The following is a 25,532-nucleotide window of genomic DNA, read 5'->3' as shown; positions in this document are numbered from 1 at the left end:
TCTGCCTTCAGGAAGGTCCATTTACCACACAGTAACATTCCATGTAAAATATCAGTAGGAAGACATGGGGAGGACACTCTGAAGGAAGATGGCCTTTTTATTACAATATATCACACACACAAATGCAACCCTCTCAAGGAACAAACATTAAAAACTAATGGAAATCACAAGGAAGATTATACTCTGTACAAAAGAGGAGTGGGGCCTTAAACCTACCCACCGTGGGAGTCCAAGATTGAGTTTTAGGTTTTGTTTTTAGCATGAATCTATAACTTCACACAGTAGGACAATTCCTGTGCACACTTGGCAAAATGACATCAGCTACAATGAAAAAGAAAGCAAAATCCCCACAAAGCTTACTCTGTAGAAAGTAAACAATTCCAGATCAGAGGAATAAGGTGACCTCTGCCCCACAGAGCAGATCATGCAAATAAGAACACCTCCCGAATCAGTTAGGGTGCACGGTACAACTTTTTTCACAACACAATTCATGTAAACAACATTTTAAAAAGGCCTACAAAATGTAAGTGTAGAATTTTATTCTCCTAGCAAAATATCCAGAAATTTGATGGTTTTCAACATTTATTTTTGGATGAGAAATATGGATAGAAATATGACTGATATGTTTTGAAACATTACTTTTTAGAAGCCAAGTTTTACTATATAATACTTTCCATTGATGTTCTGTAAAACCCAAACAACAACTTCCTTAAAGAAACAAGGCAAGGAAGCTGGATGAAATTGGGCCAATTTATGATAAAACATTTACTTTATATATATCAAGTCATGACCAGACAATTACTTTCAGATACCGTGATTCAGAATTATGGAACTATTGAGTCTTCTTGATGTCTGACTAAATGTAAAAGAGTGGTTTGTGGAACTTATCTTGACCCATAGATCCCGGCTTGGGCCCTGTGAGAGGCACTGAGGATGTAAGGCAGTCAATGGCAAGAGGGAGATATGGCAGGTCACTAACACTCAACTGCGTGAGTGTGACGTCTTTGGAGTCCATCAGAGGGCATCCCCTGAGTTGGAATTAGAGGTGGTTGTGAGGCACAGTGTGTGGACATCAGAAACTGAAGTAGGCTTGTCTGCAAGAGTAGTAATGTGCTCATTTGTCCCGCCCTAAGGGCACTAACTTGTAGCCAGGAAACAAATATATGATGAGGTTTTTCTTAGTAGACTACTATATTGTCACGGAAAAGTTGACTATGAGTTTTATCCTGGGTTATGACTAGTATTGCTTTTGTTGTTGTTTGTTCTTTGAAACAGGGTTTTTCTATGTAGCCCTGGCTGTTCTGGAACTCTTTATATAGACCAGGCTGACCTTGAACCCGGAGAGATTTGCCTGCCTCTTGAGTTCTGGGCATGCACCGTCACGTTTGGCTGTCATGGATTATAAAACTAATTTGAAATGCTCAACATTTTCACAACCTCTGATAAGCGAGGAGAAATATGAAGTCATTTTTTAAGCTTACAGGACATGTTATGTGCAGAGAAGTACACAATATGTGTCCTTATCCCTCTAGCGCTCTGAAGTTCTGTCAACTTTACATTAAAAAGGGCTCCAGCGTTTCTTCCTTTCTGTTTTCTCCAGTGCACTCAGGGTTCCAGCGTTAAAGTGAAGCAGAAACTGAAGTTGAAGGCCCAGAACGGCAGAATGGAGACGTGTCTCTGGATGGATGTGCTATTTGGTACCCAGAACCTGTGTGGTTCTATAATATTAGGGTTGGAACTGTCCCTGCTGAATATCAATGCATTGTGCAGAGAGCCATCCTTCTGGACCAGATTAATTAGAAACTGTGCTTTAATTTGGTAAGTTCTTAGAAGCCAATTTTCCATGTCCTGTAGGTGAGTATTGCTTGCAGAATGCACTAGAAGGCACTTAGGAACTAGCATCTTAACTCCACCCCCCCCAGTAATCACAGAGCATTTCTGAAATACGACCCTGCCTGAGACACCGTGTCTTTGGCATGCCGATGAGCTTTCCCAACGTGCAAGTCTTTGTGCGGCTCATATGACATTAGGGACACGGAAGGAAAAACACACCCAGTGGAACCTGGTTAAGCTCCGAATCAGACTGCGGCTGGCTTCTCTTTAGGAGTAAGAATGCTGCACGGTGCTATGCTTGGTGACCCTGGTGGAAGACGTGGTTACAGTAGAGTTGGGAGGACCAGACTCCTCTAAATCTAAATTGGGCAGCGGGCCCATGCCTCCCACACTGGACAGCACCGTCTTCCTAGCCTTGATGGAGGCTTCACTGGGAATCTGGTAACTGGACTGCAGAGTGGAAGCAGGAGTCAGTACTCTTTCTGTGACAGTGACATTCTGCCCTCCTGCTGCCACACTGGGCATTGCCAGAGTGGGCTGCACGCCTGAGCTGGGAGCCAGGATGCTCTCTCTTTCCCTCACCATGACATACTGAGCATCGTTCAGATGCTGGGTGACCTCAAGGGGCTTAGGGATGCCTCCATTAGGCTGGATCACTCGTTCGGTAACAAGGACATTTTCTTCATTGGCATAGTGCTGGTCCACCAAGGTGGAGGCTGGTGCGTACACCCTCTCTGTTACAATAAGGCTCTGTGGCTGTCTAGGAGCCAGGATCACAGTGCTGGGTGGCACCGCTGATCCCGCGGCATAGGAAGTTTCCGTCACTATAATGTTACCTGAAGCCACAGGATTGGGTGGTGGTACTACCTTTTGACTCTGCCTGGAAGACACAGAGCTTTCAGTGACAACTTCCTGTGTGACTTTCTCTGTGTGTGCTCCATGCAGAGGTTTGGGGGCTTGGAAGCCACTGTTAGAGGAATACGTGCTCTCTGAGCTGGCTGTCACTTGTGTGTAGTGAGAGCCGGGAGCTGCATTCACACTTGTTTCTCTGACCGGCTTTTGCCTCTGTTCAATGTCCACATCCATATCGATCTTTCGACCTAGGCAAACTTCGGCTAGGGTCTTGAATTTCGGCCCCAGGTCATCTAAGAACAGATCGTCGAGCTCTCCCTCGATAAAACTGCAGCACCCGACGGAGCCTCGGAGAGAGTCCGTGTCTTCCTGGGAGTAAACGAGAAGGCAGTCTTTGGCCAGGTGAAAGTCGTCTTCCCCGGCGTAGGAAGCTGCTTTCTAAAAGACAGTAAGAATGGACACAGATCATTACCAGCACAAATTCGCTTCAAAACAGGCTTGATATTTATTATATAATGCAAAAACTGAAAAAAAAATGAGTCTAATTACAAGAAAACATAAAAGACATAATCAAGCCATCCTACATCACGGTTGGTGTGTCATCTCACAAATATTAATATGAAAAATGTGAAAAGGGTGGATACAACTTCAGACTAAAAGTGACTAGCGCTTTGGTAACTCAAATTAGACAGTGTATAGGAAATTAATGGCTCTAGGAGACTGTCATACTCACGGAGCTAATCAGGGTCTAAACTGACATGCACATTGTATCCCTTTTAGGTCTCTTATTTTGTTAGCCATACTGTTACAGTACAGAACGTGCACTGTTTCTGTAGGCACATACATGTGCTAATGTGAGTAGGGACAGAATGGAAAAAAGCAAATGAAAATAATGACGAATGCTAATTGGCGAAAATCCATGTACACAGTGGATATGCTTGAAAACTTCTACCCTCTTTGAGACATGATTTTATGTATCCCAGGCTGCAAATTCTATATGCAGCTGAAGATAACCTTCAACTCCTGGATCCTCTTGCCTCAGCCTCTCATGTACTAGGATTACAGATATGTGTCTCTATGTCCAGTCATTGATTCTTATGATAGCTTTGAAATTTTTAATTTTTTTTTAATTGGATTTTTTTAAATTTACATTTCAAATGTTATTCCCTTTCCCGGTATCCCAGACATAAGCCCCCTATCCCATACCCCTCCCCTCCTTCTATAAGGGTGTTCTCCTCCCCATTCACCAACCCCCACTCCCCCGCTTCACGCCACCCTGACAATCCCCTACACTGGGGGTCCAACCTTGGCTGGACCAAGGGCTTCTCCTTCCATTGGTGCCCAACAAGGCTATTCTCTGCTACATATGCAGTTGGAGCCCAGGGTCAGTCCATGTATAGTCTTTGGGTAGTGGTTTAGTCCCTGGGAGCTCTGGTTGGTTGGCATTGTTGTTCTTATGGGATTGCAACCCCCTTCAGCTCCTTCAATCCTTTTTCTAATTCCTCCAACGGAGGTCCCGTTCTCAGTTCAATGGTTTGCAGCTAGCATTCGCCTCTGTATTTGACATGCTCTGGCTGTGTCTCTCAGGAGAGATCTATATCTGGTTCCTGTCAGCATGCACTTCTTAGCTTCATCCGTCTTATCTAGTCTTGGTAGCTGTATATATATATAGCACATGTGGGGCAGGCTCTGAATGGCCATTTCTTCACTCTCTGCTCCAAACTTTGACACCATATCTCCTCCTATGAATATTTTTGTTCCCCCTGTTAAGGAGTGAAGGATCCCCATTTTGGTCATCCTTCTTCTTAAGCTTAATGTGGTCTGTAGATTGTCTCTTGGGTAATTCAAGCTTTTGGGCTAATATCCACTTATCAATGAGTGCATACCATGTGTGTTTTTCTGTGACTGGGTTACCTCACTCAGGATATTTTCTAGTTCCATCCATTTGCCTATGAATTTCATGAAGTCATTGTTTTTGATAGCTGAGTAGTACTCCATTGTGTAAATGTACCACATTTTCTGTGTCCATTCCTCTGTTGAAGGGCATCTGGGTTCTTTCCAGCTTCTGGCTATCATAAATAAGGCTGCTATGAACATAGTGGAGCATGTGTCTTTGTTATATGTTGGGGCATCTTTTGGGTATATGCCCAAGAGAGGTATAGCTGGGTCCTCAGGTAATGCACTGTCCATTTTTCTGAGGAACTTCCAGACTGATTTCCAGAATGGTTGTACCAATTTGCAATTCCAACAATGGAGGAGTGTTCTTCTTTCTCCACATCCTCACAAGCATCTGCTGTTGCCTGAGTTTTTTATCTTAGCTATTCGGACTGGTGTGAGGTGAAATCTCAGGGTTGTTTTGTTTTGCATTTCCCTGATGGCTAAGGATGTTGAACATTTCTTTAGGTGTTTCTCAACCATTCGGCATTCCTCAGCTGTGAATTCTTTGTTTAGCTCTGAACCCCATTTTTTAGTAGGGTTATTTGTCTCCCTGCAGTCTAACTTCTAGAGTTCTTTGTATATTTTGATTATTAGCCCTCTATCTGTTGTAGGATGGGTAAAGATCTTTTCCCAATCTGTTGGTTGTCCTTTTGTCCTAATGAAAGTGTCCTTTGCCTTACAGAAGCTTTGCAGTATGAGGTCCCATTTGTTGATTCTTGATCTTAGAGCATAAGCCATTGGTGTTTTGTTCAGGAAAAATTTTCCAGTGCCCCCACTTTTTCTTCTATTAGTTTGAGTGTATCTGGTTTGATGTGGAGGTCCTTGATCCACTTGGACTTAAGCTTTGTACAGAGTGATAAGAATGGATCAATTTTCATTCTTCTACATGCTGACCTCCAGTTGAACCAGCACCATTTGTTGAAAATGCAATCTTTTTCCATTGGATGGTTTTGGCTCCTTTGTCAAAGATCAAGTGACCATAGGTGTGCGGGTTCATTTCTGGGTCTTCAATTCTATTCCACTGGTCTACTTGCCCGTCTCTGTACTAATATACCATATCACTATTGCCCTGTAACAACAGCATGAGGTCAGAGATGGTGATTTCCCCCAGAAGTTCTTTTATTGTTGAGTATAGTTTTCGCTATCCTGGGTTTTTTGTTATTCCTAATGAATTTGCAAATTGTTCTTTCTAACTCTATGAAGAATTGGACTGGTATTTTGATGGGGATTGCATTGAATCTGGAGATCGCTTTTGATAAAATGGCCATTTTTACTATATTAATCCTGCCAATCCACGAGCATGGGAGATCTTTCCATCTTCTGAGATCTTCCTCAATTTCTTTCTTCACAGACTTGAAGTTCTTGTCAAACAGATCTTTCACTTGCTTGGTTAAAGTCACACTGAGGTATTTTATATTATTTGGGACTATTGTGAAGGGTGTCATTTCCCTAATTTCTTTCTCAGCCTGTTTATCCTTTGAGTAGAGGAAGGCTACTGATTTGTTTTGAGTTAATTTTATACCCAGCTACTTTGCTGAAGCTGTTTATCAGGCTTAGTAGTAGTTCTCTGGTGGAACTTTTGGGGTCACTTAAGTATACTATTATCATCTGCAAATATTGATATTTTGACTTCTTTCTTTCCAATTTGTATCCCTTTGACCTCATTTTTTTGTCTGATTGCTCTGGCTAGGTTTGAGTACTATATTGAGTAAGTAGGGAGAGAGTGGGCAGCCTTGTCTAGTCCCTGATTTCAGTGGGATTGCTTCAAGTTTCTCTCCATTTAGTTTAATGTTAGCAACTGGTTTGCTGTATATGGCTTTTACTATGTTTAGGTATGGGCCTTGAATTCCTGATTTTACCAGGACTTTTATCATGAAGGGGTGTTGAATTTTGTCAAATGCTTTCTCAGCATCAAATGAAATGACCATGTGGTTTTTTTCATTGAGTTTGTTTATATAGTGGATTATGTTGACGGATTTCCGTATATTGAACCATCCCTGCATCCCTGGGATGAAACCTACTTGATTATGATGGATGATCTTTTTGATGTGTTCTTGGATTCAGTTTGCGGGAATTTTATTGAGCATATTTGCGTCTATATTCATAAGGGAAATCGGTCTGAAGTTCTCTTTCTTTGTTGGGTCTTTATGTGGTTTAAGTATAAGCATACTTGTGGCTTCATAGAAGAAATTTGGTAGTGCTCTGTCTTTTTTTATTTTGTGGAATTGTTTGGACAGTATTGGGATGAGGTCTTCTATGAAGGTTTGATAGAATTCTGCACTAAACCCATCTGGTTCCGGGCTTTTTTTGGTTGGGAGACTTTTAATAACTGCTTCTATTTCTTTTTTTTTTTTTTTTTTTTTGGTTCTTTTTTTTCGGAGCTGGGGACCGAACCCAGGGCCTTGCGCTTCCTAGGCAAGCGCTCTACCACTGAGCTAAATCCCCAACCCCCTTCTATTTCTTTAGAAGTTATGGGGTTGTTTAGATGGCTTATCTGTTCCTGAATTAACTTTAGTATCTAGGTATTTGTCTAGAAAATTGTTCACTTCCTCCAGATTTTCCAGTTTTGTTGAATATAGGCTTTTGTAGTACAATCTGATGATTTTTTGAATTTCCTCTGAATCTGTAGTTATGTCTCCCTTTTCATTTCTGATTTTGTTAATTTGGACACACTCTCTGTGTACTCTCATTAGTCTGGCTAAGGGTTTATTTATCTTGTTGATCTTCTCAAAGAACCAGCTCCTGGTTTTGTTGATTCTTTGTTTAGTCCTTTTTCTTTCTACTTGGTTGATTTCATCCCTGAGTTTGATTATTTCCTGCCTTCTACTCCTCCTGGGTGTATTTGCTTCTTTTCTAGAACTTTTAGCTGTGCTGTCAGGCTGCTGACATATGCTGTCTCCTGTTTCTTTCTGCAGGCACTCAGCGCTATGAGTTTTCCTTTTAGCACTGCTGTTATTGTGTCCCATAAGTTTGGATATGTTGTGCCTTCATTTTTATTAAATTCTAAGAAGTCTTTAATTTTTTTATTTCTTCCTTGACCAAGTTATCATTGAATAGAGCATTGTTCAACTTCCATGTATATGTGGGCGTCCTGTTGTTTATGTTGTTATTGGAGACCAGCCTTAGTCTGTGGTGATCTGATAGGATGCATGGGACTATTTCTATCTTCCTATAATGTGTTGAGGACTGTTTTGTGACTGATTATGTGGTCAATTTTGGAGAATGTACCATGAGGTGCTGTGAAGAAGGTGTATCCTTCTGTTTCAGGATGGAATGTTCTATAAATATCTGTTAAGTCCATTTGGTTTGTAGCTTCTGTTAGTTTCTCTATGTTTCTGTTTAATTTCTGCGTCATGATCTGTCCATTGATGAGAGTGGGATGTTTAAATCTCCTACTATTATTGTGTGAGGTGCAGTGTGTGTTTTGAGCTTTAGTAAGGTTTCTTTTACGTATGTAGGTGTGCTTGCATTTGGAGCATAGACATTTAGGATTGAGAGTCCATCTTGGTGGATTTTTTCCTTTGGTGAACAGGAAGTGTCCTTCCTTATCTTTTTTGATGACTTTTGGTTGAAAGTCGATTTTATTTGTTATTAGAATGGCTACTCCAGCTTGTTTCTTTGGACCATTTGCTTGGAAAGTTGTTTTCTAGCCTTTTACTCTGAGGTTGTGTCTGTCTTTGTCTCTGTCTCTGAGGTGTGTTTCCTGTAGGCAGCAGAATGCTGGGTGCTCTTTACGTATCCTGTCTGCTAGTCTACATCTTTTTCTTGGGGAACTGAGTCCTCTGATGTTGAGAGACATTAAGGAATAGTGATTATTGCTTCCTGTTATTTTTGCTGTTAGAGGTGGAAGTATGTTTGTGTGTCGGTCTTCTTTTGGTTTCATTGCAAGATTACTTTCTTGCTTTTTCTACGGTGTAGTTTCCCTCCTTGTGTTGGAGTTTCCCATCTATTATCCTTTGTAGGGCTGGATTTGTAGAAAGATATTGTGTAAATTTGGTTTTGTCATGGAATATCTTGGTTTCTCCATCTATGTTAATTGAGAGTTTTGCTGGATACAGTAACCTGGTCTGGCATGTGTGTTCTCTTCAGGTCTGTATGACATCTGCCCAGTATGTTCTGGCTTTCATAGTCTCTGGTGAGAAGTCTGGTGTAATCCTGCTAGGTCTGCCTTTATATGTTACTTGACCTTTTTCTCTTACTGCTTTTAATATTCTTTCTTTGTTTTGTGTGTTTGGTGTTTTGACTATTATGTGACAGGAGGAATTTCTCTTCTGATCCAATCTATTTGGAGTTCTGTAGGCTTCTATTATGTTTATGGGCATCTCTTTCTTTAGGTTAGGGAAGTTTTCTTCTATTACTTTTGTTGAAGATATTTACTGGGAGTCTTCACTTTCTTCTATACCTATTATCCTTAGGTTTGATCTTCTCATTGTGTCCTGGGTTTCCTGGATGTTTTGGGCTAGGAGCTTTTTGTGTTTTACATAATCTTTGACAGTTATGTTGATGTTTTCTATGGTATCTTCTGCCCCTGAGGTTCTCTCTTCTATCTCTTATATTCTTTTTGTGATGCTCGCATCTAAGACTCCTGATCTCTTCCCTAGGTTTTGTATCTCCAGGGTTGTCTCCCTTTGTGCTTTCTTTATTGTTTCTATTTCCATCTTTAAATCCTGGATGATTTTGTTCAATTCCTTCATTTGTTTGGTTGTGTTTTCTTATAATTCTTCAAAGGATTTTTGTGCTTCCTCTTTAAGGGCTATTTGTTTACTTGTGTTGTCCTGTATTTCTTTAAGGGAGTTATTTATGTCCTTCTTAAAGTCCTCCATCATCATCATAAAATATGATTTTATATCTAAATCTTGCTTTTCTGGTGTGTTTGAATATCCAGTATTTGCTTTTGTGGGAGAGTTGGGCTATGATGATGCCAAGTAGTCTTGGTTTCTGTTGCTAAGCTTCCTGCCCTTGCCTCTTTCCGTCAGGTTATCTCTGGTGTTAGCTTGTCTTGCTGTCTCTGATAGTGGCTTGACCCTCCTGTAGGCCTATGTGTCAGCACGCCTGTAGACCTGTTTTCTTTCAGTCAGATCTGGGAAGAGAGAGCTGCTCCTGGGTTTCATGACCTGAAGCCTCCAGGCAGGTTGCTTGGCATAGAAGAGTTGGTCTTACCTCTGCTCTCAGTTGTGTAGGTGCTCCTGGTGACTGGCTTTCAGCTCTCAGCACAGGCAGAAACCCAAAGGGTCCTGCCCCTGACTGGTTCTAGGTCCCTGTGCCCAGGGGGCACAGATGGCAAAATTTCCTCTTGTGTTGGAAATTTGGGCAGAGAGTAGTTTCTTCTGAATTCTCAGGAGTGTCCACACTTCTGAGGGTCCAGCTTTCTCCCCCACGGGATTTGGGTGCAGGAAGCTGTTTGACTGGTTCAGTTCAGTTCTGGGCACAGGCTGGACCCAGTTTTGAAATTCTTGTTCTCTTTATTTGGGGTGTGTGTGTGGGGGGTGGGGGAGTTGGAGACTGAACATAGAGCTTTAAGCTCCTTCTTTTGAGCTAAAGTACTTATCATTGCAATGCTAGCAGGCCTATTTAAGTTGTTCTGGTACCCAGCTCTCTACCATGTCAACTAGATCCAGCCAGCTGACAGTGCTACTGTTTCCCTTACGGCCTTGCTGGCTTCCTGTCTACTTCGCTCAAGGACTGGTTATAATTGTGGATTTGTCTATTTCTCTAGAAGTTTTGCTTTAAGGCTTTGGATTCCTGTCATAAAGCACTGATATACGTAGGAGAGTTACGCTTCTGTATGAATTGACTAGTTTACTCTTAAGTAAAATAAACACTTTGGTTCTGTCTGGTAATGAAATGTATTCTGGGATAAATTTTGTCTAGGTCAAACACATATCTTTAGTCCTGTTTTCAATTGCTAATCACAAGTGATGACATATGATCATCTTTTGTGTAACTTTTTCATGGATTCGTGTGTGTGTGTGTGTGTGTGTGTGTGTGTATGTGAATTCCCTTTAGAGTGACAAGTTTATTATATAAATTACAAGAATGTGGAGCTAGAAACATGGTTTAGTGCTTGAGAGCACTTGCTATTCTTCTAGAAGACCCAGGTTTCATTCCCAGCACCCACGTGGCAACATACAACCATATGTACCTCCAGTTCCAGGGTTCTGGCCCCCTCTTCTGGCCACTACTGGAACTGCACACACAGAGCACTCAAGACACACATGCAGGCAAAACACCCATACACATAAAATCAATACAATTAAAACAAATAAACCCCCCCACCAAAAAAAAAATTTAAGTGGGTTGATTAGCCTGAGAGTTTTAGACTACGATCTCTGTCTTCTTTCCTGTGTTTATTCCTCAGAAACTTGCTTGTACAAAGGGGCCGTATTTCTGACCTATGGTCACTTATCATAGTCACATGACTTTCTTTGACCAAAGAAATGCAGTTGTGAAGGGGGCAGAGTCTGAAAGAGCCTGTGGTGATTGATCTTCATTACTGACTTGACTGGATTTAGATTCGCCTTGGCAGCACGTCTCTAGGTCTATAAGGCAGTTTTCAAAGAGGGTTGAGCGGGGAGGTCAGAGTCACCATTGTAAATGTGGGTGACACCATTCCAAGGGCTGGGGTTCCAAACCAAATAAAAAGGAAGGCAGAGTGGAGTTGGGGATTTAGCTCAGTGGTAGAGCGCTTGCCTAGGAAGCGCAAGGTCCTGGGTTCGGTCCCCAGCTCCGAAAAAAAGAACCAAAAAAAAAAAAAAAAAAAAGGAAGGCAGAAGAGAATGAGGTGAGGACCAGCATTCACCTCTCTCTGCTTCCTGCATGGGGACATAATTTGGCTAGTTGTCTCGTGAGTCAATTACCACGCCATTCTGTGTCATGATGGTCTGTCATTAACTTCTCAAACCACGAGCCCAAATAAATCTTCCCTCCTTAAGATGTATTTGTGGGGCTGGAGAGATGGCTCAGCAGTTAAGAGCCCTGACTGCTCTTCCAGAGGTCCCGAGTTCAAATCCCAGCAACCACACTGTGGCTCACAACCATCTGTAATGGGATCTGATGCCCTATTCTGGTGTGTCTGAAGACAGTGACAGTGTACTCATATACATAAAATAAATAGATCTTAAAAGAAGGAAAAAAGATGCATTTGCCAGGTGTTCTATCCCAGCCAGGAGACAGGTAGGCACAGGGCCAGTGCTTGGTCCTGCCACTGTCGTCTCTCCTGTGTCCCAGGACGGCAGCTTCCCCGGCTCCGCCTGCTTTCTTAGTGTGCATCATAGCGAAGATGACACAGCAGAGCAGGAACAAACTGACGGGTACAAACGTGAAGAAAAAGAACGGAGCAGATTGTGGGGTCATTCGTTACTGCCGGGTAACTTAGCTACCACTGGCTACTTCAATGGGTCCCAATCCTCTTTCTCATTGCCTGCAAACACAGCTCAAAAACCCCCGTGAAACTTCCCCACTAACCGTAACCCTCACGGAAGCCCACTTAGTAATCTAGAATCTCACATTTTGATATAAACGTCTCCTTCCTCACCAGCCATAAAAACCAGTGCTTACCTCTGTGAAGTAACTTCTCAAGAGTTCCTCATTCATGGCAACGGCTCCTCGAGCCCCGCTCATGTCTCTGGACGCCCCAGTGGCTCTTGTTGTCCTTATTGTGGTGTCATTGGCAGCGATGGATCCTGCGGTGGCTACATGGTGAGTGAGCCCACTAGTGAGGAGGCTTCTGTGTTCTTCCCATCTTCCGTCAACCTCAATTAGCTCATGCTGCCCTTTGGTAATGGAGGCTGAGCTACTCACGCCTTCCTTGAGCTTCACCCCTCCTACGCCGCCGCCGCCGCCGCCGCCGCCGCCTCTCACTCCCGAGTTCTCCACGTGATCAGTCACCAGAAGCGATGGCACCACCTAGGGGATGAACACAGCTCAGAAATGAACCCGAAGGACAAAGGGTCAGTCAGTGTACTTGGCAGGAAGATGCGAGAGTCAAGTGGACAGAATGAGAGATGAGCTATTTCCTCCTGAGCAGATTAGGAAAACAGTTGGGTGGGGCGGGGGTGGGGTGGGGTGGGGCGGGACACATCCACTGGGGTCTTGCAAAGGATTTCTTTCTTCCTGCTTTAGAGCTGACTACAACCAGAAGACGACACAAAGCCCAGATTTCTTTTCTTTTTTTTTTTTTTTTTTTTCCGGAACTGGGGACCGAACCCAGGGCCTTGTGCTTGCTAGGCAAGCGCTCTACCACCGAGCTAAATCCCCAACCCTAAAGCCCAGATTTCTTTATGTGGACTTGGTTTACCCTCTTAACCAGAACCAGTGGCACCCACCTCCTCTTTGGGGACTTGTGTGACAGTTACAGAACCCTGAAATTTCAGCTGGGCACATGGTCATTCAACATGGAGTCTATTTCCAATCATCCATTGCTACGAGATAGAGAGAGCCTCTTGTCTGCTGACCAATGAGGACCAAGAAATGTGCCTACAGAGCAGTTCATGATGCCTCAGCTGCTTGCTCTAGTATGAGGACAGGAGCTAGTGTCTGGGATGAAACCCATCTGTGGAGGAGCAGGGAGAAGGAAGAGTGGGGGAATGTGCTGAACGATCTCCATGTTGATCAATCCAGGACCACTCACATTTACCCAGTTTTATTATTATTTTTTTTTATCTTTGTTTAGTCGTTGCTATGGTTTGTATACTATTGGCCAGGAACTGGCACTATTAGGAGGTGTGGCCTTGTTGGAGTGGGTGTGTCACTGTGGGCGTGGCCTTAAGACCCTCACCCTAGCAGCCTGGAAGTCAGTCTTCCACTAGCAGCCTCAGATGAAGATGTAGAGCTCTCAGCTCCTCCTGCACCAGGCCTGCCTGGATGCTGCCTTGCTCCTGCCTTGATGATAATGGACTGAACCTCTGAGCCTGTAAGGCAGCCCCAATTAAACATTGTCCCTTATAAGACTTGTCACGGTCATGGTGCCTGTTCATAGCAGTAAAATCCCAAGACAGTGGTTTGAGAGAAAATCTCACTGTGTAGTCTAGACTGGTCTTGAGTTTGTGACTGTTTTCCATCAGTCTCCCAACTACTGGGGTTATAGGGTTGTCGTTTGAGTATGAAATGCCCCCACAGGCTCATGTGTTTGACTACTTGGTCCTCAGGTGGCGGGATGCTTTGGAAGATTGTGGAACCAGTAGGAGGCGGACCTTCACTAAAGGAAGTGGACCGCTGCAGGTAGACCTTGGGGTTTTATAGCCTGACACCACTCCCTGACTGCTCTCTGCTTCCAGACTACAAATGAAACGTGACCAGCTTCTTCACACTTAAGCTACCAAGCCTTCCTTGCCGTGATGGTTTGTATCTCTCAAGCACTAAGCCTTTCCTTCCTTAAATCGCTTTGTCATTTTATTTTGGCTGTAGTAACAAGGGAAGTGATCAACATGGAGAGTCACCACTTTGACGGCACTCAGGCTTCCTGTCACTTGACATTGATACATATATCCTGCAGGAAATGGAGCTTGTGGCAGATGAAGGGGAAAGGCCCAGGGTCAAGACATAATGGAGAGACAGGGGAGCTAACTATCAAGCAGTAGACAAAGGGCTTTGGGCACACTTCATAAGCGCCTTGGAGTTGGAGTTCACCTCTGTCAGCGGAATATACTGAAGAACGGAGTGGACCCAATCCTGGCATTGAAAGGACCACTTAATAACGGGGTGCTTTCCCTGTCCTTTGCTCTACACAGTTTAGTCACCTGCTGACTCATGGTCTGCACTCTCATTAGCACAGGACATACCACAGTACAGTCAAAGCCTTTCTACTCTGCTCTGGCAAACGAGAGAGAACATGCCATCACTTGAACCTGTCGTTCAACGAAGGCATATGCAGGAGATCTGATGACCAGTGCTCTCTGTCTTCAACCGTCACACTACAACATCCACACGGGTTCCTGCGACCTTGAAAGGTATGGTAGGGCTTCTTCCTCACCAGCAAGCACGTGGTCAGTTTTGCAGTGGGTCCAATTTCATTGTGACACTGTCAGATCTTACAGATGTAGGGCTCAGTGCTACAGACATTGCTACTTCCTAGATCCCAAGGACGTTAAGAGTCAAGTGCCAGCTCTTAACGTATATATTTCACAATGTAATGGCTGTGTCAGTCTTTCATGACGAAAAGTGTTGCCAACACCCTCTAAGTAAGACACCTTTAAACTCTTTTTTTTTTTTCTTTTTTTTCGGGGCTAGGGATCGAACCCAGGACCTTGTGCTTCCTAGGCAAGCGCTCTACCACTGAGCCAAATCCCCAACCCCAAAAATATTCTTTTTTTTAAATTTTATGTTGCTGTCTTTAGACACACCAGAAGAGGGCATCAGATCCCATTACAGATGGTTGTGAGCCACCATGTGGTTGCTGGGATTTGAACTCAGGACCTCTGGAAGAGCAGCCAGTGCTCTTAACCACTGAGCCATCTCTCCAGCCCCACCTTTAAACTCTTAACAGGAGCTGGTGGTTTACACCTGTAATCCCCACACTTGGGAGTCTAAGGCAGGAAGATTGCTTTGAGTTCAAGGCTAGTCTGAGTTATAGAGTGAGATTGTCCAAACTCCCTATGTCCCCCAATAAAGTCAGACCAGGAGCAGATCGCATCACTGTCTGCGGGCTGACCTTGTCCTCGGGTGGTGCCCCTTCATTGTTCCAAGGATGCAGCATCTCTATGGTCCCGGGAATGGGGGCGAAGCCTTTGGCGCCCTCTCCACAGTGGCACATCAACAACAAGAGCGGCACCACTGTACAAAGCAAAGGGGAGTCAGGTTATTCACCAGCTAATCCCACGTCACTTAGAATTCACATCTGACTTCTCCAAGCCCATGCTTCCCATATTTGCAGTCTTATCTTTCTGTTTTCTGTCTTTTCCACTCTGACCCAACCTTTCCAACCTTGCTTCGGTTCAATTGCACCAAAGCCCGGAGGCAGACAGAGTCCTCTGACTCCAAGGTCTTCCTTATCACAGAGAGCCTATCACTGGCCTCCGAGCAGAATGTGGTGACTGGATGAGATCCTTTAAACCACTGTCTCCAAAATTATTTTTGTAAGACCACGGTCTCAAAGATAAGTATCAGAGTGATCAAAAGCAGCCAGGAATGGCAGCACATGCCTGTGATTTCCCCAGTATGTAGCAATTTTTCCATGCTTGGGAGGCTGAAACAGGAGGATTGCTGTGAGTTTGTGGCCAGCAGGACCTACAGAGTGAAACCTTGTTTCTAAAGCCCCATTCAAACAAAACAAGATAAAACATGCATGCATGCATGTGTGTGTGTGTGTGTGTGTGTGTATGCTCTAGTGCATGACAAACACACACACACACACACACACACACACACACACACACACACACACACACCTGGGAGAAAAAAAAAACCAGAATAAAACATCAACATATTCTAGACCATCTCAGAGTGGGGCTTTGTATAAGTTCTGACTCTCTGGTCCTTCACTTTTGACTTACCCGAGCACCATTTTCTTTTCTTTGCCTGCATTTATTTATTTACCAATTAATTAATTAATCAATCAGATAGGGTATTACATAGCCCAGGCTGGCCTTGAACTCAGTATGTAACTGGGAAAGATCCTGAACTCCAGACCCTTCTTCCGTCACTTCCCGAGTTCTGGGGTCACCGATGATCTGCACAGCATATCTGATTTTATGGAATTTGGAGGTTGAGCCCAGGCATGCCACATAAACAGGACCAATGGAGCCACACCCCCAGCTCCTAAGCACCATTGTTAAAAATCAATAGTAGTCAAATGTCATGGGCTGAGTGCCAGGTTAGACTTCGGGGAAGCTGGGAAGAGAGGGCGTGGAATTCCTGGGTAAAAGATGCACGCCCGAGTCGACGGTAAGTCAAGTCAGTCACAATCAAACAGAGCTGGTGGGCTGGAGGGCCCTGTAGACCTTTGCACTGAACTAGACACCTGTAAGTGTCTTTAATAGGCTTCTCCTCTTTGCGTGGAGATAGCCTGGGGTGTCTTGGAGGTGGTACTCTGCCCAAGTTCAAGTACAGTGCAACTACAGGGCAGAACGGAGGGCAGGCAGGACTAGCTGGACACAGCTTGTTAGCGTGAGGGCACACCGAGGTGCTTAGGAAAGGGTTGACCGCAGTGGGTTAGCAGAGGCAAGCCGAGCAGCCAAGAATGGGGACAGAGGAGACGCAATGAGTTGAGCGCGCGAATCACGCTTGGATTGGAATAAACGTTTGTAAAAACAACCTTATAAGCACACGGCGCACGGCTGTGGCAAGTCCTTTCTGAAGACCTAGTAAACTCGTCAAGGCACTGGGAATACAGGCTTTGAAGACTTACGCAGCAGAAGCAGGAGAGCCAGAATCATGAGGGCGATCGCGGCGGGGCCCAAACCGACGTAGTTGTCATACAGCGCAGCCACACAGCCACCGCCCTCCAGACACTCGCACACGGTGAGCTGGAGGACTTGCCTCTCCAGGCAGCTGAAACCCTGGCTGTCGGAGATGAGGAAGGGAATCTCACTTCTCCCAAGCTTCCGCTCGCTTGGCTGCAGCAGCACACTGGTACCTGCCAGAGAGGAGACGCAAGAGAATGGAAACGGGCGGCTGTTGAGGGAAGAGAAATGAATCCGTGGAAAGGGTCTTAACGCGGCCCAGGTGGAAGCTTTATTTCTCCCACCTCCTCCGGGCGCCCATTCTCTGTGTTCACCAAAAATGTGTCCACAGATTTCAAAAGTTTAACTAACAGAAGGTTGGGGTTGGACACAACTTTCATGATGATTCGATTAGCTATTGTGTGTGGTCTAACAAATGCTAGGAACTGCCACCACGTGACACGCTCCAGTCAGTGGGGATGCAACCATACACGAGATGTCATTTCTGTGAATAACATTTTCATTCGATGACACTTATATTACCAATTATTAAAAAAGAAGCTATCAAAGTAGTTTTTCAATGTAGCAGAAACTGATGTCACCCCCAGTTTTGATACTTTTCAGGATAAGCCTGTCTTATTTTTATCTTGGTCTTTTTATTTTTATCTTGGTCTTTTCTGTTTTTTTGATAATACCTTCTCTCTATACCTACTGTTTTGTTTCTTTTTGTGAAAAAGTTTGGTAATGGCATTTCATGTTATTTAAACGAGCATTGTAATACGGTGAGAGACACATGAAAAAAGACAAAGTAAGTAACAGATGTGAGCACCGGGAAGTTGAGGCAGGACAACAGCAGAGTTTGAGGCCAGCACAGGCAACAGAGCGAGATCCTGTCTCAAAAAACAAGCAAATAGAAACAACAACAACCCCCCCCCCCAAAAAAAACAATAAGGGAATTTTTGAAGTTGTATCTCGAAAGAAGAAAGAAAGTTACATTTGTTTATTTAGAGCAGACCTGGTTCTATCTGTGTTCCAGTGTCACAGTCAGTATGTGGAGGTTAGAGGCAGGTCCTGGGTGTGGAACTCACTAAGCAGGCTTGGCCGCAAGGACCTTTACCCACTGGGATGTCCTGCTCACATTATTTCTTTGAGACAGGACCTTGCTATAGAGAACAGGTTAGTCTGGAACTTGATGTGTAGTCAAGGCTAAGCTCAAAACAATCCTCTCGCCTCTGCCTCCCAGGATCTCACTAAAATTTTGAGAGCCATTTGTATATGTGTATTATGCAAAAAACAAACAAACAAACAAACACCGAACCGAAACAAATGACGTTAATAAATAATAGAAAAACCAAACGAAACCTTTTTGTGAATTATTTTAAGGTAAACAATAGAACAGTCGCTGATAACTGCATGGTAGGCCTTTCTGAAATGAACACTGCTTGCTAAAGAGTCTTCTGGGTAGAATTTTCTGCATTGGAGACTGTCCCAAGGACACCCAAAAGATCACACCAAGAAGAGGACTACGTGCAAGATACAGGCGTTTGACTGCACCTACGGCACCGGCTCAGACCCTTTGCCAGATCGTCTCTGCCACAAACTAGTTCTGTGCCTTTCAAGAAGTTGCTACACCCCAGTTAGGCCAGCATCCTAGCCCACCATCGGGAAATAGTGTTACTGAGCAAGGATTAAATGAGACAGTGTATGCAGAAGGCGTGATACCCAGTACATGCTCAGTAAATGTGATTTTAAACAGGACTGTTAGGAACACGCTTCACAACACATAACTGTTACACACGGCAAATCTCTAGTCTCTTCAGCTTGTTAAGACAGAAGCACTTGAAAAGATACTTGGAGAAAACCCAACCTCCCTTAAGACAAGCTAGATCGTTTTAAATATCCACAGGTCCACAGCGCTAAGATACAACTGTAGGTTTAGAGTTTAGACCCTCATTTTATTTCCCTCTTAAAGCCTACACTAGGGATGCATTGAAGCACGATTTGAGAGAAGACTCATGGTTTATATTACCATCATGACTACTATTTTTGATACAGGGTCTCACTGTGGAGCTTGGGGGATGGGGAGCTGGAACTTCTGATGTAGACTAACCTGGCCTTGAACTCACAGAGCTCTCATGGAGGGCTGTGTTCTTCCTCCCAGCACTGGGAATTCTTTCACAGTGTGCCCACTATGCCTGGACTAAAACTGTACTGAAAGTTATACTGGAAATACAATTTGGGAGAAGAAACGGCCTGTTGTAAACTCTTACTTATCAATCATGCTTACTGTCTAGATGTTGATGCACTTACTTTCTTGGTGCGTGATTTTCCACTTCTGTGCCGTTCCGGGAGGCTGGTCAATGATGGAGAAGGTGAATGGCCCACTGTTCCGGGGTCCATCCAAGTCTTCCGCAGTGACGTTCACATACGGTGCATCCGCACAGACACTCCGTACTGAGTCCACCAGTACGGGACAGTTGTCATTGACGTCTTCAACATTGATAAGGATGGTGCCAGTGACGGTTTTTTGAGGGTGACCTTGAAAGCAAGCAGGAGAGAGTTCAGACTCTGAGTGCATCACCGACCATAGACACAGGTCAGTCCAGAAGCCAATCAGATAAAGAGTGGGTGCTAGGCATTGGGATAACCCCCACAGCTGGCTCTCAGGTTCCTATCAGTGCGAAGTCACAAAATAAGCAAAAATGGGCAGGCGCACTGACGAGATGAGCCCTTTATACACAGTCAGAACAAACACTTCTGGTGGCGGAAGTTAAAATCTAAATGCATTTAACCACGAAAACCATGTGCTTATTTGACTTACCTTTGGATATAGCGACAACCTTTACAGTGTAGGTGCCATTCTGGACGTGTCGAGATTCAAAGTCGGGAATCTTTACCAGCTTAATCTCTGAAGTTTCAGAGTCCACAGAGACCCAGTTGTCGGTGTCTTGCACTTTTACGTACCTGTTACAAAACAAACGCCAGGTTCACTTTTAGTTCTGGATACATTGGAGCTAACATCTGTACCTCTTGTAGAGTTAACTTTATCCCAGTACCCTGGGTTTGAATGTCACAAGGCAGGTGGGGTAGGCTTATGCTATATAGTCTACTGAGATATTGTCAGAATGTAAAAATTACAAAAAAAAAATTAGCGGTTGACTTAAATGGAAGGAATTGAAACATGGTATAGGGTTAGGAATGAAGACTCTCAAGAAGAAATGATTTAAAATGAAATCATTGAGCTCCTGAATCTTTTTTCTCTGAAATCAAGGAAAATCAAAGTGGAAAGCAGAGAGTAGATGCTCTTACCGGGTTTTCAGAATTATATACAGTGAATACTACTGCGCTTAACACATAAAAATACAAACACAAGCCCAACGCATGAGTGTCTTGGTTCAGCCAATCACATCGATAATTTATTTTCTACGAAGTAGCTATTTAAGCGCACAAGACCGGGTGTCTGACTTAGAGTGATATTTGTGCACAGTATTTGGGGGTAATCCAATTATATCCTTGAACTACATTTTAATGCCTCTCATTATTGTCTGTAGTAAATAATTATAGAGGGAAGCAAAAGTAGGACCAGGAGTTCAAGTTCATCCTTGGCTACGCAGTGAGTTCAAGGCCAGCCTGGGCTGATGATATCATCTTAATAAACAAACAATAAAACTAGAAAAAGCAAATGGTAACACACTTGGATTTTCACAAGTACTTTTGAATGTCAGGAATTCTAAAGTAGGTGTTGATCGTCTGCCCCATTTTCCCATTTTCATAGCTCTTATGTAATAAGGTCATCTAAGCAGTAAATCTACGTGTCCCAATGGATGCATTAGGTGACGTCACTCAAAGAGCTTTGCAACTAATCTGTTGTGGAACTCTGCTTCTAGGCTCACGCGGTGTCTCAAATACTGATAAATTACTGAGTGAATAATCAGTACGACACCACACTGACAACATTAAAAATATGGTTCTCGGGCTGGAGAGATGGCTCAGTGGTTAAGAGCACTGACTGCTCTTCCAGAGGTCCTGAGTTCAATTCCCAGCAACCACATGGTGGCTCACAACCATCTGTAATGAGATCCGATGCCCTCTTCTGGTGTATCTGAAAAATATGGTTCTCGGGGTTGGGGATTTAGCTCAGCGGTAGAGCGCTTGCCTAGCGAGCGCAAGACCCTGGGTTCGGTCCCCAGCTCCGAAAAAGAGAAAAAAAAATATGGTTCTCTTGCTGTCCTTATTAAGTTTTTAAAAAGGATTTTATTTTAATATTAAATTCTGTGTAAGTGTGCTTATGTGTGTGTGGATACATGCAGGTGGCCTCAGAGGCCAGAAGAGGGGGCCAGAACCTCTGGAACTGGAGCTATGGGGGATTGAGAGCCATGCAAGCAAGGTTCAGTTCCTCTACAAAAGAGCAAGGCTCTCTCCTGCTGAGCCGTCTCTCCTGATCTTCTTGAAGACTTCACTAGTTAAATGGTTAAATGATCTAACTAGCTCTGCCTCCCAGAACCCATGAAAATGCCCATGTGTGAGCCCTGGTCAAGGGTGCTCCCTTTCTAATGTTCCATAATGCACGCTAAAGAAAGGAAATAGGACTGCTTGGAGAAACAGCTTATCATCCTTCAAAGAACATGTACCATTTCGATGATAGTCACAGGCCCTGATAAAAATAGCAGCAAGATTTAAAAAAAAAAAAAGTCAGGAAGCCATTTTCAATTGGGTCATTATTAGAACACACAAGCTTCTCAGTGAATGCAGAGAGAAAGCGCACAGAATAGCATCCTGGGGAGTCAGGTAGGGGCTGCCATGTTAGGTAGGTAGCGCCATGAAGGCTAAAAGTAGAGACCGCCCACCTGGGAAGAGCAGCGTGGCCTCCCGCAGGCAACATCAGTAAAGATGGTCACGAGGAGATTCCAGGCAACAGTGGGCGATGCTTATTTATATGAAATTGGGAAAGAGTTATCTATTCTATGACTGATAGGTTCCACTAATGGAGACACAGATGGGAATGGGAGCACACAGGTGGGGAGCTTTCTCTGCCTTTCCCTCTGCCACAGTGGGCCCTGGTTTTAGATGAGGTGTTTTATGGGGCGCCAGCACCCAGGGTCACAGGCATATGGACACATGAGCAAGAGAGTATCTCGGCCACAGAACAGAAAGTCCCCCAAAGCTGTGTTTCAGCAGCCGAATAACCCAACCCAAAGAACTACACAGATAGCAGGTTTACATGGAGCTCTCCCACAGTGAGACCCTAGAGCTAAGACAGAGATTTACAGTGTACACTGGCACTATAGGCGGGACACAATGAAATCCTTTTAGTACAGTGACAATATCCACTCAGTTCTTAACAAACCTTCTAAGTAATGGCTGCTGGGATCAATACACACCTAAGCCCTCTGGAAAGGTGGCTCAGTGGTTAAGAGTGCTCAGTGACCTAGGAGAGCACCCACAGGCTGGCCCCCAGCTGCCCTCAACTCTGTGAACTCATGTGGTGCACAGACATTCAGTCAAGTGCATACACAAAAAAGCTCACCCCTTCTTGAACTAAATAAAATGGCCTGAATAAAGATAGAAAATATACAACATGTATTTGCACATAAAATGACTTCTCTTATATTGGAACATATATTGAAACAGTGTTTAAAAAAATGTGTTTGTAAAGTGGCATTTGTAGCAAGACTTTCTCTTCACTCACTTATTTGAGACAGGGTCTCCCTGCGTAGCTCAGCTTGGCCAGGATCTCAGAATTCCTCTGCCTCAGCCCCTACAGTACTGGATTACAGGCAGGTGCTGGCATTCTTAGCACGAAGTTAATCTTATCTACTACTTCTTTACGCCCTAGTGTGCTGGGAACGAGGGGAGTTTCCCAGTTATTTTCTGAGATGGTTTTCAGTCTTCTCTACTAGAGCTGATTCAGAGGTGACCTCCACCTCCACCTCCTACCTCCACCTCCACATAGGGGCTGAGGGGCTGAGGGGCTGAGGGGCTGAGGGGCTGAGGGGCTGAGGGGCTGAGGGGCTGAGGGGCTGAGATGTTGAGGGACTGAGGGGCTGAGATGTTGAGGGACTGAGATGCTGAGGTGCTGAGGGGCTGAGGGGCTAAGCGATGGCTATCGGGATAAATGCCCTCCTCCTTCCTTCAGTGACAAGCTCAGTTTGGAGGAACTGATTTCTCAGATTTTTGGCAAAGTAATCCTGGGGTGTGAAGGAATGAGCTGCTTAGATTTCACTATGAGTTTTAAAATTAGGCATTTCAGAAAACAGGTATGTTAGATAATTAAAACCCGGAAATACACTCACAACCATATCTTACGTTACATCAGCTGCCTTTCCAGTGTCTTCATCGAAAACTTGAAATTTTCCAATCGACCGGCTGAGGCTGGATCGATCCATCGCCTCACTAGCTCGGAAGGTGACTGTGCTGCTCTTGAAATGAATGCCTTCGACCACGTTCTTGACCTTGACAGTGATGGGAATGGGCGTGGCCTTGTACTTGCTCACAACGGACTTGTGGAAAGCTGCTTTGTTCGTGACAAGGATGCTCAAGTCCAGCTTCTTCATTTCTTCATAGTCCAATTCCTGGAGATACAAAGCCAGAGTTAATACAGCGGAACCAGAGCACACACAAACACACAGACACGTGCATGCCCACACATACACACAACATAGAAACACAGACATACAGACACACACAGAGATAAAACACAAAGAGACACACAGAAGACAGATACACAGACACATACAAGACAAAGACACACACACACACACACAAACATACACACACAACATAGACACTCAGACATACAGACACACACAAGACATAGATACACAGACATACACAGTTAAAACACAGAGACAGACACACACAAGACATAAACAGACAGACACACACACACATACAACAGACACACAGACATACAGACACACACAAGACATAGATACACAGACAGACACACACATAGATAAAACAGAGACACACACACAGAAGACAGATATACAGACACACACAACATAGACAGACATAGACACAAGACACACACAAGACATAGATATACAGACAGACAGACACACACACAGATAAAACAGATGTACAGACACACACAAGGCAGACAGACAGAGACACACACACAGATAAAGCACAGAGAGAGACACACACACACAAGACATAGACAGACAGACAGACAGACACACTCGGACTTAAATAAGAACTCAGGGAGACACAGCTGCGCCAAGCAGTCCACTTCTACATTGAAGTAACTAACTGCAAATCCTGTTAATTTGGAAATTCACAGACATGAAGGATGTTTATGAGTTTCTCCTTCTCCTTCTCCTTCTTTTTCTTCTTCCTCTTCCTCTTCTTCCTCCTCCTCCTCCTTCATCATCATCACTATTGCTATTATTTTTCTCACTGTACTTTGATCAACTTTAACCCATCTCCCAACTCCTCCCAGAGGCAAGCCCATTTTCCTCTCACTCAACTCTGTTCTCCCTCTCACTCTCGCTCACAGAGAGCCCAGGTTTTGCTGTCTAGTTATTCTTGGCCACGAGGCCATGACACCTGGTCAATACACCAGGCATCACATGATTAAAGAAAGCTGACTTCTCATCTAGCAGCCATCAAATGCAGACGGCCCCTCAGTGAGGGGTGGGACTTTGTTCTGACCATTGCCCTTCCATTAGGGAATTTGCTTGGCTTCAGCATGTACAGGCCTTGCACATGCTGTCTCAGTCTCGGGGAGTTCACATGTGCAAAACACTTTCCTTGAGTCCCTGCCCACCTCGGGCCCCTCTAATTATTACTATTCTGGGGACAAAAACCTGAAGATCTTCCTTGGCCTGGAACTCACTCTGCCCATAGCACTGGCCTTGAACATTTCATTATATTTCCGCCTGTCCTCCTTACATGTCCAACAAGCAAGTACTTCAGTTTATTTTGGTAATTTGGTGATTGATGGGAGAGGCCCAGTCCAGGGTGGGTAGTGCCATTCCTGGGCTGCTGGTCCTGTGTTCTATAAGAAAGCAGACTAAGCAAGCCATGGGGGAGCTGCCATGGGGGATGGGGGAAGGAGAGAGAAAGAGAGAGAGAGAGAAAGGGTACACAGGAAGAGGAGAAAGAGAAGGAGGAAGAGGAGGAAGAGAGCCACTCAGAAGAGCCCAAAATGTCTGGATTATCTAGGGAGGAGCCTCTGGTGGAAGGGGAGCCCAGCCACAGGGCTGGAAAGTTCATTGAGGTCGAGAGCAGGGTAAGTCAGGTAGGTACTGAGGGATGCTGGGAGAACCTAGAGGTCAGGTCTGCTTTGATGTGTAAAATACGGACCTCAGTCCTTTGTCTCTGTCAAACCAAACACCAGCCCCCAAGGTCCATCCCTTTACTTGGAAATTTCCACTTCTTCCTTCTAAAGCGGATTACTAAGGTCCAGCTCTCAAAATATTGAAGTTCAGCAATCAAAAGCCCACTTTGATTCAATTAACATGTCCAGTTAAAATTAAACACCCAACGTGGGAGAGCAGGTTACTTTCTTTCAAACTGCAGCCCTTA

General features: G+C 44.3%; 1 protein-coding gene and 1 long non-coding RNA gene across 3 annotated transcripts in view; one reads left to right on the top strand and one right to left on the bottom strand.

Moving 5' to 3' along the window:
- Window positions 1-79: 79 nt before the first annotated feature.
- Window positions 80-25,532, bottom strand: part of Dsg2 (desmoglein 2) — a 58,304-nt gene continuing 32,851 nt past the window's right edge. Inside the window, exons 9-15 of the mRNA NM_001427278.1 lie at window positions 23,307-23,572; window positions 19,822-19,964; window positions 19,311-19,538; window positions 16,967-17,194; window positions 15,272-15,393; window positions 12,181-12,528; window positions 80-3,123 (exon numbers count right to left, since the gene is read on the bottom strand). Of these exons, the coding sequence (NP_001414207.1) occupies window positions 2,101-3,123; window positions 12,181-12,528; window positions 15,272-15,393; window positions 16,967-17,194; window positions 19,311-19,538; window positions 19,822-19,964; window positions 23,307-23,572 (2,358 nt within the window). The 3' untranslated portion in view covers window positions 80-2,100. The remainder of the gene's footprint in view (window positions 3,124-12,180; window positions 12,529-15,271; window positions 15,394-16,966; window positions 17,195-19,310; window positions 19,539-19,821; window positions 19,965-23,306; window positions 23,573-25,532) is intronic.
- LOC134482997 (uncharacterized) lies at window positions 12,019-14,000 on the top strand. 2 transcript variants are annotated; one of them, XR_010059783.1, is made up of 2 exons: window positions 12,019-12,321; window positions 13,770-14,000. It is a non-coding gene; the product is annotated as an uncharacterized LOC134482997 (long non-coding RNA). The 2 variants fall into 2 exon arrangements; XR_010059782.1 differs by lacking the exon at window positions 12,019-12,321 and adding an exon at window positions 12,337-12,572.

The sequence above is a fragment of the Rattus norvegicus genome, chromosome 18 (genome assembly GCF_036323735.1).
Source record: "Rattus norvegicus strain BN/NHsdMcwi chromosome 18, GRCr8, whole genome shotgun sequence".
In the NCBI taxonomy this organism is placed as follows: Eukaryota; Metazoa; Chordata; class Mammalia; order Rodentia; family Muridae; genus Rattus; species Rattus norvegicus.
The sequence above is the reverse complement of the archived record's forward strand: the minus strand, read 5'-3'. Positions and strand labels throughout refer to the sequence as shown.